General features: G+C 44.8%; 1 protein-coding gene across 1 annotated transcript in view; it reads right to left on the bottom strand.

The window, feature by feature from the left end:
- The window catches only part of KIAA2012 (KIAA2012 ortholog), a 115,947-nt gene that overhangs the window by 28,425 nt on the left and 73,113 nt on the right, over positions 1-14,409 (bottom strand). Inside the window, exon 15 of the mRNA XM_061204022.1 lies at positions 6,041-6,113. Within this exon, the coding sequence (XP_061060005.1) occupies positions 6,041-6,113 (73 nt within the window). The remainder of the gene's footprint in view (positions 1-6,040; positions 6,114-14,409) is intronic.

The raw sequence follows: 14,409 nt of genomic DNA, 5'->3' as shown, positions 1-14,409 counted from the left end.
TTGATCTCTACAGATGGAGTCTGGGAGGTCAGTCAGATCTGGAGTCTCGCCTCTGTCCAGCTCTGTGACCAAGGACATGTTCCTTAACCTCACTGTGCCTCAGTGTTCTCATCTGGCAAATGGAGATAATAATAGCTCCTTCTTTACAGGATTGTTATAAAAGTTAAATGAAACAATTTACAGAAAATGCTTAGCCTGATGCCTGGCACACAGTGAGTGTGAACTGCTACCCCTGTCTTAATGGCTTCATTGCAAATGCACTCTGGGTTCACTAAACTCCTTCCATCATGTCCAGTATCACCTCCTCCAGGGAGCCCTCCCTGACTTTTCCCTGTCTCTCCCATGCTGGTCTGGATCAGTTGTCCTTCCTGTGTTCTCTGGGAGCACTAAACACATTGAACACAGAGATGGTTCTAACCATGCCCGCCCAGGTCTGGCGCCTCTATTAGAGTGGGAGCTTCATAAGGAGTGTGTCTCATCCAACCACAGAGGGCCTGGCACTCAGTAGGGGATCAGCAAATGGTCCCTAAGTAAATGAAGGCAATTTCCATTCATGCAGCGAGTGGTTAAAGACCTAAGAAGGCCCGAACCTGGGGTCTGAACCCTGGAGCTGTCTCAGCGCTAACACTGAGACTTCCACTCTTCCCCTTAACAGAAACAATCCCAAGGTCAGTGAGTCATAGGAAATGAGACGTAGAGATTGGAAGATCAGTTTTGTTATTTTCCGATGAGGAAGTGGAAGCCTAGAGAGGCCAGCAGGTCTCTTGTGGCCTCATGCCCGTACAGGAGGACCGTGGTGAAGACTGTGTTCTCATTCTTGACCCGCTGGGCTCTCACTCGCTGGCCGCTGTGGCTGAGCCTGGGCCCCCGTGCAGCATGGGGACTGCTGGTCTCTTCCCAGACTCTCTTGGTCAGGGCCCACCCAAGGGTGACTGGGGTGGCAGAGCTTCATGTGCGACACACTGAAATGGCGGCTGGCCTTCCCTGGGAGCGGGTGCAGTGGACGGAGCTCGGGAAGGAGGCCCAGCCCCAGTCCTGGCTCTGCTGCTTATCGCTTATCACTGTGCAACCCTGGTGAGTCATACATGCAAAGAGCATGAGCGTGGGATGGGGACTGAGAGATTACCCAACCCACCGCCATGGTTTATGGAAAAGGAATCCACAGCCCAGAGAAGTTATGTGTCCTAGACTATGGGCCTAATCAAAGGCAGAGCTGGTAACTGAGCTGATATCTGTCGAATCTGAAACCCAGGGTCCTCAATGAGTCTATTCCAGGGTTTCCCAAATAATAATGGACACATGAGTCACTTGAAGGTCTTGTTAAAGCACAAGTAGGTCTGGGTGAGACCCCAGAGTCTACATTTCTAACAAGCCCCCAGGTTCTAGCTAGGAAGGGTCCAGACCAGTGATTCTCACCTTCTAGCTCTACTATGATGTAACTACTTAGTGCACTAGCCACTGATTAGACCAGTCTTGTCGGGTTAATGAAGGCATGGCAGCTAGTGGGCCCTTCACCTAGAAGCCAGTGGGGGCAGCACCCTCCTCACCTGCTTGTCCTTCCCCATCAGCGTTATTCATTCACGACCCCTGCTGGCTGCTTCTGTGTCTTTGGTGGAGATGCAGGTCCTGGCTGGTGGCTCTGGGTCTATGAGTGCACCCCTTTTGGAGGACTTGGACCTTACTAACACTTGCTGGCACTGTTTCTTCACAGGGAGTGTGCCAGGCCCAAAGTTGAGTCTTCACTGCAAGCTCTTGAGGGTAGGAACCTTGGCTTTGTCATCTCTGAATCTCCTGAATACTTAGACATTCATTCCTCCATTCATTGGATTCATTCGTCTATGGAACATTGCTAGGCCTGGCTAACTAAGGCGCAGTCTTTGTCTTCAAGAAACATACATAACACATGGGCTATAAAGTGGTACTTAGTGGTTGCCCAATAAGCATGTGTGAAATTGAATTACGCTTCGGTGCTCTGGGGGAAGTGGCAGCGTCGTCAAGTGATAGAGAGGGCAGTGGAGAGCAGCTGGTATTGGCCACTTCCTAATAAGGGGCTTGTTTTCAAAGAAGAGTGTCTCGTTCCTTAGGCAGTTCCCACTGGGGTCAGCGGAAATGACAGCACCGAAGCTTCACAGAAGTCTCTGCACTTTTAAAAGTTATCAGGCAAATTCACAAATGCATTATAATTTTTAGCTCTCCCTTTGACGCTGTAAAGACCGATGGAGGAAACAGGGATGCTCTAGCTCCTCTTCTCAGGCGAGTCACAGAGGGGGCGCCTAAAACATGCATGGTGTCTGCAGCAAACAGAGAAATGACCCACCATGGTGACTCTGAGTCCACGAGGTAGGAAAGTGGTAGCATCTGCAAGACAGAGCCATCTACCCACACGTGGCAGAGATGCTAACTGCCACCTAATGTCCATTCCCCTCAAGTTTTAGCTTGGCACGTGAACACCCAGCAAGAGACTTTATTCCTCAGCCTCGCTTGTAGGAGGCCAGCGGATATGAGCAGAGGTGGAAGAGGTGTAAGTCCAGAATTAGGCCCTTAAAAGGCAGCTGTGCCTTTTCCTCTCCTGCCCTGCAGGGTGAGGGAAAAGCTGAGCCAGCTTTGACCATGCAGACAAGGGTGATAGCAAAGGGGGTGGCAGAGAGATGATAAGAGAGAAAGAGCCTGGGTCCCTGGACAGCCCTGTGGAGCGGAGCTGTCCTACTGCCTGCCTCCAGCTTGGACTCTTCCATGAGACAGAAGTAAAACTTCCATCTTGTTTGAAGTCACTTTATTTTGGTCTTTGTTAGAACCAACGTCCTAACTACTACATATCTGTCTCTTGAATAAAGCAATGACGCTCTGAGCCTTTTTTTTCCTGGTAGAATAGAAATGGCTCATTGGTTTCTAAGGTTTTCTGTAAGACTTGCCTTTTGTCCCCCACCCCCCATTGTTTCAGGCTACTCACTAGGGACCCCCTGCACTCATGCAGGGCTCCCCAAATCTCTCAAAGCTACTGATAATATCTTAAGTTCTGCCACATTCCAAGGGGTTATGTCACTACTGCAACATAACCTCGTTCAGATTGGGTCTGTTGCCCACCCCTGGACTTAAGTAAGAGGAGGACTTACGCAGAGGACTCAGTCAGTTCCCCAAGAGCAAGCAATCCCACCTCCACTCCCTGCAATTGAGACTGATTTGGAAAGTAAATAAAGCATCATGTTACATCATGTTATCAACTTAGAATAAGTCTCTCCTGATAAGGCTACTAAAATTAAGGTTTTTAAGAAACAGACTAATACCTAACCTTTAGTGAGCACTTACTGTGTGCCAGGCATTCTTATAAGCACATTACATGTATTAACTCCTTTATGTGACAACCACCCCACAAGATAAATACTATTAGTATCCCCATTTTACAGATGTAGAAAAAAGATACCCAGGGAAGTTTGGTAACTTACTCAAGGCCACACAGTTAGTAAGTGGTGGAACCAGGATTTGAACCCAGGGACTCAGACTAGATAATAGATGCCCTTGATCACTGTGATGCTGTCTAAACAGTGTCCTCCAATCCTCCTACTCCCATTACGTTTAAAAGAACAGATTAAATTGAGTCACTGCCGAATTCAGAGAACTAAATTCTGGAAGCAAGGCCCAGGGCAGTGGTTCTCAAAGTGTGGTCCCTGGACCACTAGCCTCAGAATCACTGAGGAACTTAATAAAATTGCAAATTCTATGACCTCAGCCCAGATCTAGTGAATCAGAAACTCTGGAGGCAGGGCCCAGACATCTTTATTTTTATAAGCCTTCCAGGTGGTTCTGAGGCACACCGAAGTTTGAGAACCATTGGCCTAGTAAATAAACAAGAACTGAAACAAGAATGGAAATTATGTTCTTTCCTTGGACTTTGGGGATGGGAAAGAGAGGCAGAAAGAAAAGTTTTGTATTTAAAACAAGAACAATTTCCCAAACCCTCTCTGATTTGGAGGTTGCTCATTTGACCTATCTTGTGAAAACTTGCATGCTGTGTTCTCACCGAGTCCAAGACTCATGCTTTTCTCATTGGACATGGCCCCGGCTCACTGCTTATAATTAATCTTATAGATCACTACTTAATTTAGAGTAGGAAAAAAATCCTGACAATTAGTCGTAAGATCTATGAAGGGAAAATTGATCCTTAAGTAGTTAAAAAAAAAATTCCTTGGCACTCCCTCTTTTTTTTCCCTTCAAAGATTTGAAATTCTTTTTAAACATTAGCATTTATCATTCGGGACAGGCAAATGCCTTCTTTAATTTTCTGTGGTGATATTTCACTGCGTTAAAGATTGTCTGAATAACCTTTATGGAACTCAGCTGGGCCTCTCTCTTTGTCAGGAGACAGGAAATCTGTTTTGACTGACTTGGTCATTGCTTAGATTTGGCCGTGTTCTACGCTGCCTAAAACCTCCACTGCACTTGGCGAAGACCTTGGGGCCTTTTCGGTGTTCACAATCTAGATATGTGATTTACGATATGGAAGATCTGAAGACTGGAACACATTTCCCAGGCTATTGTCACTCAGCTTTGAAAATGGAGGTGGCAAGAGACTTATGTCAGCAGAAACCTTGCTTAAAAGTTTGACCGAACACAGGGATCAAGCTACCATAATATTTTATTGTCTGATATCCAGAAACAGAGAAATCTTTTAAAATGAGTGTAAAAATTAATTGTAATGAGTATAAAAATTAATTTTTTTGGAGTGTCAACTGAAAGAGATAGTAAAAGATATAAACAGAAAAAGATCAAGTTAGGGTGAAATCCCCAATCCATGACTTTGCACATTTATCTCCAGTGAGCTCTATGGTCTCTGTCACCCCATGGGGGTCCAGATGAGATAGGAAGAATCATAGTGTCATTTCATAGACTGGTAAACTGTGACCATGAGAGGGTAGATACTTATTCATTGTGATAGCCAAGCTGAGATTAACAGGCATTAAAGGGCTGTGGTGCATGAATTACTTCATTTATTCCTCATGCAACGTTATGAGGGCAGCACTGTTTTCAGTCTCCGTTGAGGACACTGAGGCGGGGATGTGAAGGCAGAGGCGGTCCTATTCCAGAGCCCATGCTCTCTACTCAGCTGCCCAGATCTGCTGCTGCTAGCCTATACAGAGCACCTTATATGACTTAGAGAAAGGCATTCCAGTAGAAGGGCCAAGTAGGAAAAGGAGCCTCCTTTGGGTGGATGCACCCAGTGCTGGAGTGCGTGGCTCAGGGAGCGCAGCACAGGCTGGATTTCAGCCCCCTCTTGCTCCCTCTGCTGGACGCCTTTGTACAGCGAACGACAAGCGCAACTCTGGCTGGCAGGCCCTGCATCCACTCCTTGAGAATACATCTCTCACACATCTGTTTCCACTCCTGCAAGAAGCAATGAGGACAAAGACCAGCTCTGCTACCTGGGACTAGCTAACTGCAGCATCATGTAGCATGCTCAGGTGCCCCCAGGGAAGAGCTTAGAGTCTAGTTCAGGGTATCAAAATATGAACTATGCCAAAAAGCCCAGTTGTGGGCCCAGTCTTTCCAAGAATCATCATCATTATCAAATGCAGCATCATTTTTGGAGGAAGTCACACTCAAGCAGCTCTGGCCACCCAGAGCTGTGGGTGACATGGGCTGGGTCTCTAAAGATGCTGGTCCCCTCTCTGTGGAATGTTAACCCTCTAGGCAGAGAACCTCAGCTCCCTCACTTGCATATCCAAGAGCCTATGAAAGCAGGAGAAGCCAGAGGTAGAGGTGCCTGTGGGATCTTTTTGTAATGCCCCAAAGTCTCCACTCTCTTCTATCAATCTGCAGCTGCTGGCAGGAAATAAATCTTTCAATAAGTCCAAGGACATAAAAGCATGTCATTATCAGCTGGCTTGTGATACATTAAGAGCACATCAGAGTCTGTATTCTGACTTCCAACCCATGACCTGAGAGGAAATGGAAGGGTCATTCCTCATTAACATCTTTGAACAGTGCAAAGTTCATCCCACAATTATTGCAATCAGACTATAAAACCCAACCCAGCTGTTTCTACCTTGAGGGTCTGGATGATTTTCTCTGAGGGGTCCTCCAGGTTCGTCATGATAGTCCAGTTCATCTCCACTTTCCTGTTAGGTTAACAACAACAAAAAATACATAAGACAAAATAAGTGCCAGCACTCCTAGGGCCCATGCCCTTTGGTAAAAGGGGATCCAGTTTTCTTAGTTGTCTCTTCTTCTTTGTCTATCTGTTTTAAGTGTCCAAGAAGTCTGCTGCCAGCGTGAAGGGCCCTGAAGAGCCAGGTGGGCTTAGCAGTGGCTTTGAGCACTGTCCTTATCTGTCCTCCTCTGTGGGAGGCTTGTCCCATCCATCAGAGCAGTGGTCCATGCCTGGCATATGTGGGAAAAAGAATGTCACAGGCAAAGGCCAACTGGCAGAAGGCAACAGGGTACCTCTAGGGACTTGAGGGAGGTCCAGTGTGACCAGAGCAGAGATGGGGTGAAGTGGGAAGGGTGGGGAGGACTCAGACTCTCAGGGCCTTGGAGGTAGTTTAAGGATTTTGGCCTTTCCCTTGAAAACAAATGGAAGGCACTGAGGGTTTAAAGCAGGGCAGCAAAAGGATCAGACTGGCCTTTTGCAGGGTTTCCAGGATTACCGCGGGTAAGGTTCCTTTTTTTTTTCTTTTTTTAAAAATAAATTTATTTATTTACTTTTGGCTGCGGTGGGTCTTCGTTGCTGTGTGCAGGCTTCAGTAGTTGTGGCACATGGGGTCAGTAGTTGTGGCGCAGGGGCTTAGTTGCTCCGTGGCATGTGGGATCTTCCCAGAGCAGGGGTCGAACCCGTGTCCCCTGCATTGGCAGGCGGATTCTAAACCACTGTACCAACCAGGGAAGTCCCCGGATTAGGTTTCTTATCACATGGAATCCCCTCTTCCTTCTTTCTCTGAGTCACACAAGCTGCTTGCAATCCCACCACCCAGAAATCTCTATAATGATGGTCTTCAACCCTGGCTGCCTCTTAGAATTATTTGTGAAGCTTAAAAAAAAAAAAAAAAAAAGATTCCTAGGACCTAACCCCAAATGTTAAAATCAGACTTTCTGGAGCTGGGGCATTTTTAAGGCTTCTTGGGTGCTTCCGTCATGCAACCAGGATTGAGAACCATGGGTCTTCTCTAGAGGGTTGGAAGAACCGCTCTTCAGTTGCCAAGGAAACGTGGCAGGTAGAGTCAGTGACTCAAGTAAAGCCCTCAGTATTTGATGAGGCCAGCTCTTGGCCTTTGTCACCTGGATCTCTGCTTAATCCACAGCTTCATTTCAGCTGTGGAGAAGGAATCTGAGGGCCCTAGAAGCCTCTCCTGGGACTAAAGTTCCTCACCCTTTAGTTGACAGTTTTCCTCTTTATTATCAAATACCCGAGCTGCTTTGGAAAGACACAGTTATCTGCTAATTTGTTTGAAATTCTCTTCTTGCTTGATGGCTTTTTACCCCATGTGTTTCTCACTTGTTAGCTTAGTGTTTGCAGCTGATGAGATATTCTGACGTAAAAAAAGCTAAAGCAGCTAAGTAATTTTCTTTCTTTTGCATTTATCTTTTTGGAGACAAAGCACATTTGGCCTGATGCAGTAAAAAAAAAAAAAAAAAAAATCATCTCTGAATAAATGGAAAGGTTTAAAAAAATGATTGCAAGAAAAACCTGCCTCAGTCCAGTAAACTGCAAAGTTAGAAGACTAGAAAAGAGATAAATTTTTTAAAATTCTGTTTATAAATCCTTTTAGTCTAACAGGAAATTGGATTAAAAGGGAGAAACAAGCTTCCTCTTTTGGAAGAATTTCAAAGCTCAGAAGAATAAAACTTCAGTCTTAACAACATGCAGCTATGAGCCTTCAGGGACAAGAAATAATCTTCGCATTTCACAGATGGGGAGATGGAGGCAGAGAGAGTTGGGGATTTGGAAAGAATCTTTTGATGAGTCCCTGTTAGAAAAAGAAATACAGTAGTCTTAATTTGAAAGTCTGGGGAATTCCCTGGTGGTCCAGTGGTTAGGGCTCTGCGCTTCCACTGCCAGGGGCCTGGGTTCAATCCCTGGTCAGGGAACTAAGATCCCACAAACCACGCTGCGAGGTCTCAAAAAAAAAAACCATTCTGCCCGTTGCTTAGAAAAGTGTCAAAAAGCTACTTTTTTTACATAGACAAGCACACATGTGAAAAGACTTATACCTAAGGTCATTCATTGCAACAGGTTGCAACACAACCTACATAACCCATCAATGGGGGATGTGTTAAATAAATTATGGTAATTTACACAATGGAGTACAATGCAACCATTAAGAAGCATCTCTTAATGAATTAACAGAACTCCAAGATATAGTAAGTAAAAAAAAAGTAAGACTGTGAGCAATGTGTATAATATGTAAAAACATGTATAAAATATGTCTCTGTCTATTTTTCTACCTGTATTGGCCTGTATATGCATGCTACAACTCAGGAAGGGTAGACAGGAAACTAGCAACAGTGGTGTCCAAGGGGGAGGGAACCCAGCTGGGAGACATACCCTTTTATACTTAAATTGTTTAAACTTCCTGAGTATATTTAGGATTCAAGATTTGAATTGAAAAAACTAAAACTAAATAAAATGCTGTCTGTCACTTTTAATGAGTTACTGAGGTAATGACTGAAACACAGGCAATAATACTTGGTGAGTGAGCAAAACAAACTGAAAGACTGAAAATTCAAATCCCAGCTCTGTTATTCTGGCCAAGTCATTTGCTCTTCATCTCTGCATTTGGCTTATGAATATTTACGGGGTGTCTGTTGTGTGCCAGGTACTGTGCTGGGCGCCGGGGGCACAAAGCTGAAAGATCTATTTGTAAGAAGCTCAGTGACTTGTAGAGAAACAAGAAATCTCACTGTCGCCATGCAGTGTGAGAAATGCTGTGACAGATTATGACAGGTTTCTGCAGGACCTCACGGGAGGTGAAGCTAAGTTAGGCTGGGAAGGTTGGTTTACCAGTGGACATGGTGCTAAGTTTTGCAGAGAAGGGGAGGTTAGGGCAGTTCCCGCAGAGCCAGGAGCAGGTACTGGCTGGGGGGCGCATTCTGGTGGGGCTGCAGGGCCCAGACAGTGGGAATCAGACACGGGCCAGATCTTGCAAGTCGCAGTTTGGAGTTTTAAAAAGATATTCATTTGTTCTATTTTTCTATTTATAAAAGAAATACATTTTTGATGCCAGAATTAACCGGAAGGCCAACGGGGACGTGGTAGGGAATTTCAAGCAAACCAGTGGTATGACTGAGCTGTATTTAGAAAGAGCGCTGGCAACAGGGTGGTGTTATAGGTCTGGGGCGGGGTGGGGTGCGTGGGGATAGCAACAAACACTTTGTAAACACAAACTGTAGCACTGAAACCAGACAAGAGAGACAGTTGCCTGAATGGTTGTGGTGCAGATCCTGGAGTCAGACTGCCTGCACTGAAGCCCTGATCCTGTACTTCATGCCTTACAGGTCACGCAAGGTACTTAATCCCTGAACCTCAGTTTCTTCAACTGACAGGGGCTGGGCCAGGTGGCCTGAAGTTCTCATCTGTCCTTGGAGAACCTTCCATTGGTCCTGCCCTCTCCCCTCACACACAGCGCCCTAACTGAGCATGGTACTTCTAGGTTCACAGCAGGCTTCGGGAAGGAACTGCTGGGAGGATTGGGGAGGAGGGAATGCAGGAGCCAGAGGCGGGGCTCCAGGGGGCCGTGTGCTGTATGACCTATCATTGAACCTCAGCCTCTCCATCTGTGAAATGGGGGTAATGATAAGTTTTGTACGAGTTCTTGAAAAGCTAAATTAGGAAAATACATTTGGACATTCTGTGTAACATATGTAACACATGCATCTAAATGACTAATTTCAATGCCTTCTTAATGCTGGAAGGAAATCAGTATCTCATTTGTGAGTGTCAACTTTAAGGTCGTACAACTTTTCTTGTGTATTAAAAAGATCCCACACCTATTCTTTAATAAAGAAAACGGATTTATGAAAGTCATAAGGTATCTTGTGTTATTAAAATATTGTCTCTTCTCCTCTCCCAGGTTCTGAAGCCAGAACAAAGAAGTACAATTAAATTCTTCTCAGGAACAGAATAGATAGGCCTCATCAATATCAGGAATTGTGGGTTTGGTGGCTTTGAATCCTAGTTCCCTCTGCTGCCAGCCACGTCACCCTTGGTCCTCTCATCTCGCCAATCCTCAGTTTCCTCATTTGCGCGGTGGCGAACTGCACACTTAACAGGAAGGGGGTTGGGGAAATTAAAAAAGGTTTAATATGTGAGAGGCCTGGCTCTTGGCAGGGACCAGTGAATGTTTCTTTCTTTCTCTTTGTGACCTGAATCCTTTATAGATGTGAACATTCTTTGAAAATTATTATTTCATGTCACCTCACTGCTGAGAGGCAGGTATGGAGGTCCCAGCATTATTATCTCCATTTTACTCAAGAGGCAGCGGAATCCCAGATGCATTACAAGGTTACTCAGAGTCAGAGAAAACCCAGGGCTTCCCAACTGCTGGTCAGATACTTTAATACTGATAATAGTCTACTTAATCCTGGGCTTCATTCTTTGAGAACTGTAACAGACTCAATGCCCTGAAAATTTTTCCTGGCGAAATTATTATTCAAGTGTCCTTGAATCATTGCATCTTGAAACCAGCTTGTGATCCCTTTGCAGCTCTCCTGCTGGTGGTCAACAAAGCTGGTTTCAAGGACTCTAGGCACTAGAACTTGCCTCTGAGGGGCCTGCTCCATCTCAGGACAACGTCTTGAGCCCAACATTGTTTTGCTGTTACTTCTTCTCACTGAAATCCATGCTGTCCTTTCCCCACATCACCACAGGATTCAGTGGCAGTGACAGCCATCCTCTGCTTGGTGGGATGTGCCCACACCTGCCTGCATAAGTAAAACGCAGGGCTGGCCCCAAACCAGGGGCAAGGGACTGCTCAAAGTACCTGATTTCAGGCAGGTTCCTCTGCCTTGATTTGAGGGTACCAAGTGATAACTGCCTGTGTGAATGCTGTGAGGTGGAACTTATTTCTCATTCTTCACATCTTCTGGGCATAACATACATACTCGTTGATGTCAATGTTGAGTATAAGCATATTCAATTCTGTATCTAGCATTAATTGGCATTATTGCTATTTTCTTCCCCGCTACCACGACCTAACCCTGATCATTTATTAAAATTCCTGGGGAAAAAAAATCTCTACCTTAATTTATTCATCAATTACCATTTCTTTTTCAAAAATAGATTTTTAAAAAACATGGTTCAATTTTTACGTGAACCCAGATGTACTCTGGATCAATCGTGTTTCCCCAAGTCTAAGCCTGATACGGATTATCCTATAAAATGGGCTAATAGCATTGCCTTCAGTGTTATCAAGAGGTTTTTAAATTTGAGGAGGATTCCACGTGTAATAACTGAGAAATGAATGAGTCTCTCCTATAGCAACCTGCGCCTGCGTCTGCCACAACACTGTGCTGATATTATCTGCTTCTTTGTTTATCTTCCTCTTAGATTATAGGCTCCTTGGAAGGCCAGGGATGGAGATGATTCATCTCTGTATTCTCAGTGCCTAGCACAGTGTCTGATATACAATGAATGCTTAATATATGTTGTCTGAAGGAAAGTGGATGATCATTGGGAGAGAAAGCTTTATGTTGGGTCCACAGAATGCAGGTGGGAGTGAGGCGAAGGGCAGAGTCCTGGAGAGTCAGAAAATATTCCTGCAGCAGACTGGATGAATGCACAGGGATGGAATTTTCTAGAAGGAGCTGTGCTGGATGCTTAGCTAATGTGGTAGGCAGTGCTTTTGATTGGATAGGACTCAGTTGGGGTCTGCAGGGTTGAAAACATGGGATCCGGAGCAGGGCTGCCTGCATTTGAATCTTGTTTCTGCCATATTCCAACTGTATATCATTTGAGAAGTTACTTCAGCTCTCAAGACCTTAATTTTCTCATCTGTAAAATGGGATAACGCTACCTACTTCTTAGATTAGTTTTTTGAGTTAAATGAGTTCTTGCATGTAAAACTTAGAACAAAGCCTGGCACGGAGTAAGTGTTCATTTATGTTAGCAATTGTGATTATTTACATCTCTTTCCATTTTCCTTTTCTGCCTCAATATTTTTATTTCTTACCCTCATCCCCTGAAATGTGTACTGCTTCCAACATGCACCAGGCAAAAATGAATGAAATGTCCTGTGACTAGGCAGGAAATGCGCAAATGCAATGTGTAGACTGAATTGGACAGCCTGTATGCCTTTCTTGATTTGAACTCTCCATCCTTTGTACAATCCTGAGATTTGTGTCTTTCTACAAGGCACTCCCTAAGAATCTGGGAGCTACCGTGTCAACAAGGAGAAGGTCTATCTATGGGGAGCTGTTAACACTGAACATTTGCAAGAAAAGATATAGTCTTTGGGGCAAGGACTGGTCTGGGAGTCAGAAAGTCTAGCGTGTCCCCGTGAGTCTCATGTAGAAGCAGGCTAAGTTACAATTTCTGTGAGTCTTGAAAAGGGTGAACTGGAAAGCGGGCCTTAGGGATAAATGCCTTTCCTTCTATAAGGAAAAGGATGCCAAAATTGCTGGACGAAAAAGTGTAACACAAAAGCATTGTGGACACTAAATACACAAAAAATTATTGTAAAATTCCTCACTTGCAGCTTCTAGAGGCTCCATAAATATGTTCTTATCTTATTTCCATAGCAATTATCAATTTACTATATATGTTGCCTGGGGCAGGACAAGGATTTATCTGTTTTGTTTGCTGTTGTATCTCAAATGCCCAGAAAGTGCCAGACACATGTTAGGTGGTAGATGCTCATTATGGGTTGAATGAGTGAATAGTGGTAATGATGATATCTCATCCCAGGAAGTGCCAACCATAATTCTTCAAGCCCTGAGGGAAGAACTAAACTGTTGCTAAGTAAACGAAAAGGATAGTTTCATTAATATAAGTGTTTTGGGATGAACTGTGTTCCTCCAAAATTCATATGTTGAAGTCCACCCTCAGTACCCCAGAATGTGACCGTGTTTGGAGACAGGATCTTTAAAGAGGTAAAATGAGGTCGTTAGGGTGGGCTGTAATCCAATATGACTGGTGTCCTTATAAGAAGAGGAGATTAGGACACAGACTGCATGTAGAGGGAGGACCATGTGAAGACACATAGAGAAGATGGCTATCTATTGACACAAGCAATGAGAAAGGCCTCGGAAGAATTCAACTCTGCTGACACCTTGAGCTTGGACTTCTAGCCTCCAGAATTGTGAGAAAATAAATTTCTGTGGTTTAAGCCATCCAGTCTGTGGTACATTGTTGTGGTGACCCTAGCAAGCTAATAAAATGAGTAATGAATCAAGGTAATTATTTTGAATACTTGTAGCAAAAATCTTTTGTTTTGCTCCCCAGAATCATTCTCTTATTCAACTTTTAGGTTTTCTTTTTTTCCTTTTTGAGACACTCCTCCCCTCCCTCCTATGAGTTCCTGTGGCTCCAGGCTGGGAAAATCAGAGTATTCCATTCCCCTGGCCATGGTGATTCATTTGCATATGGGCATGTGACCCAAGCTGGGCCAATGATTTAGAAAACAGAAGCTCATGGCTATCTTGCAACCATGGGGAAAGAGCCTATCTAAGAGGAAACAGGAAAGCAGAGCCCAGCCATGGAGAGAGACAGATTTGGGGCAAATACATGACTCTTAATCAAAGCCCCACCTTGCAGAGCTGGGATTGGGGTCATCCAAAGCAGATGTAACCTAAGAACTTTGGATCAGTGAGATTAGGAGGGTGACCCTCATGACCTTGGAAGTCCCTGCCAGTCGATAGCACTGGATAGTGCCACCACCAAGAACCCCATGAGTATTTGGTTTCTTCTCCTCTGTTTCTGTCTTTCTTAGTCACTTCTTATCAAGGGCCTGGGATGTTGTCCTCGAGGGTAGGATGAAGGATCTGAGATCCTTCCATGCCAAGACTCGCTTTGTTCCTGATCAGTTTCATATATTCCAAGGTCATTTATTTCCTGTTCATTCACCTCCGAGGGGGCAAAGAATGGGGAGGAAGAAGGTTTTAAGCCAGAGGGCTATGGGATGAAAAGGGGGTCAATTTATGGATCATTTAGGAAGCGTCTTCCATGTGCCAGGGGCTGTTAGATGCTGGGGCAGGAAGGCATACTGCAAAGATGGACAAATGCCATCCCTACCACAGGAACTCTCAGTACCCTAAGCTCGATACAAAGCTGAGCTTGGGAGAGTAATGAACACTTAGAGAGCAGAAAACAGGGTCAGACATCCAGAAGAGGATTGGCAGTTGCCTTCTAATGGTTAACTCAAGAATTAGTCTTCCCTGTAGTAGGAATATCAGCTCTACCAAGTGACGGTGGTAAAACAGTAA

Source organism: Eubalaena glacialis, chromosome 1 (genome assembly GCF_028564815.1).
Source record: "Eubalaena glacialis isolate mEubGla1 chromosome 1, mEubGla1.1.hap2.+ XY, whole genome shotgun sequence".
NCBI classification, from domain to species: domain Eukaryota; kingdom Metazoa; phylum Chordata; class Mammalia; order Artiodactyla; family Balaenidae; genus Eubalaena; species Eubalaena glacialis.
This window is presented reverse-complemented; position numbering and strand designations above follow the sequence as displayed.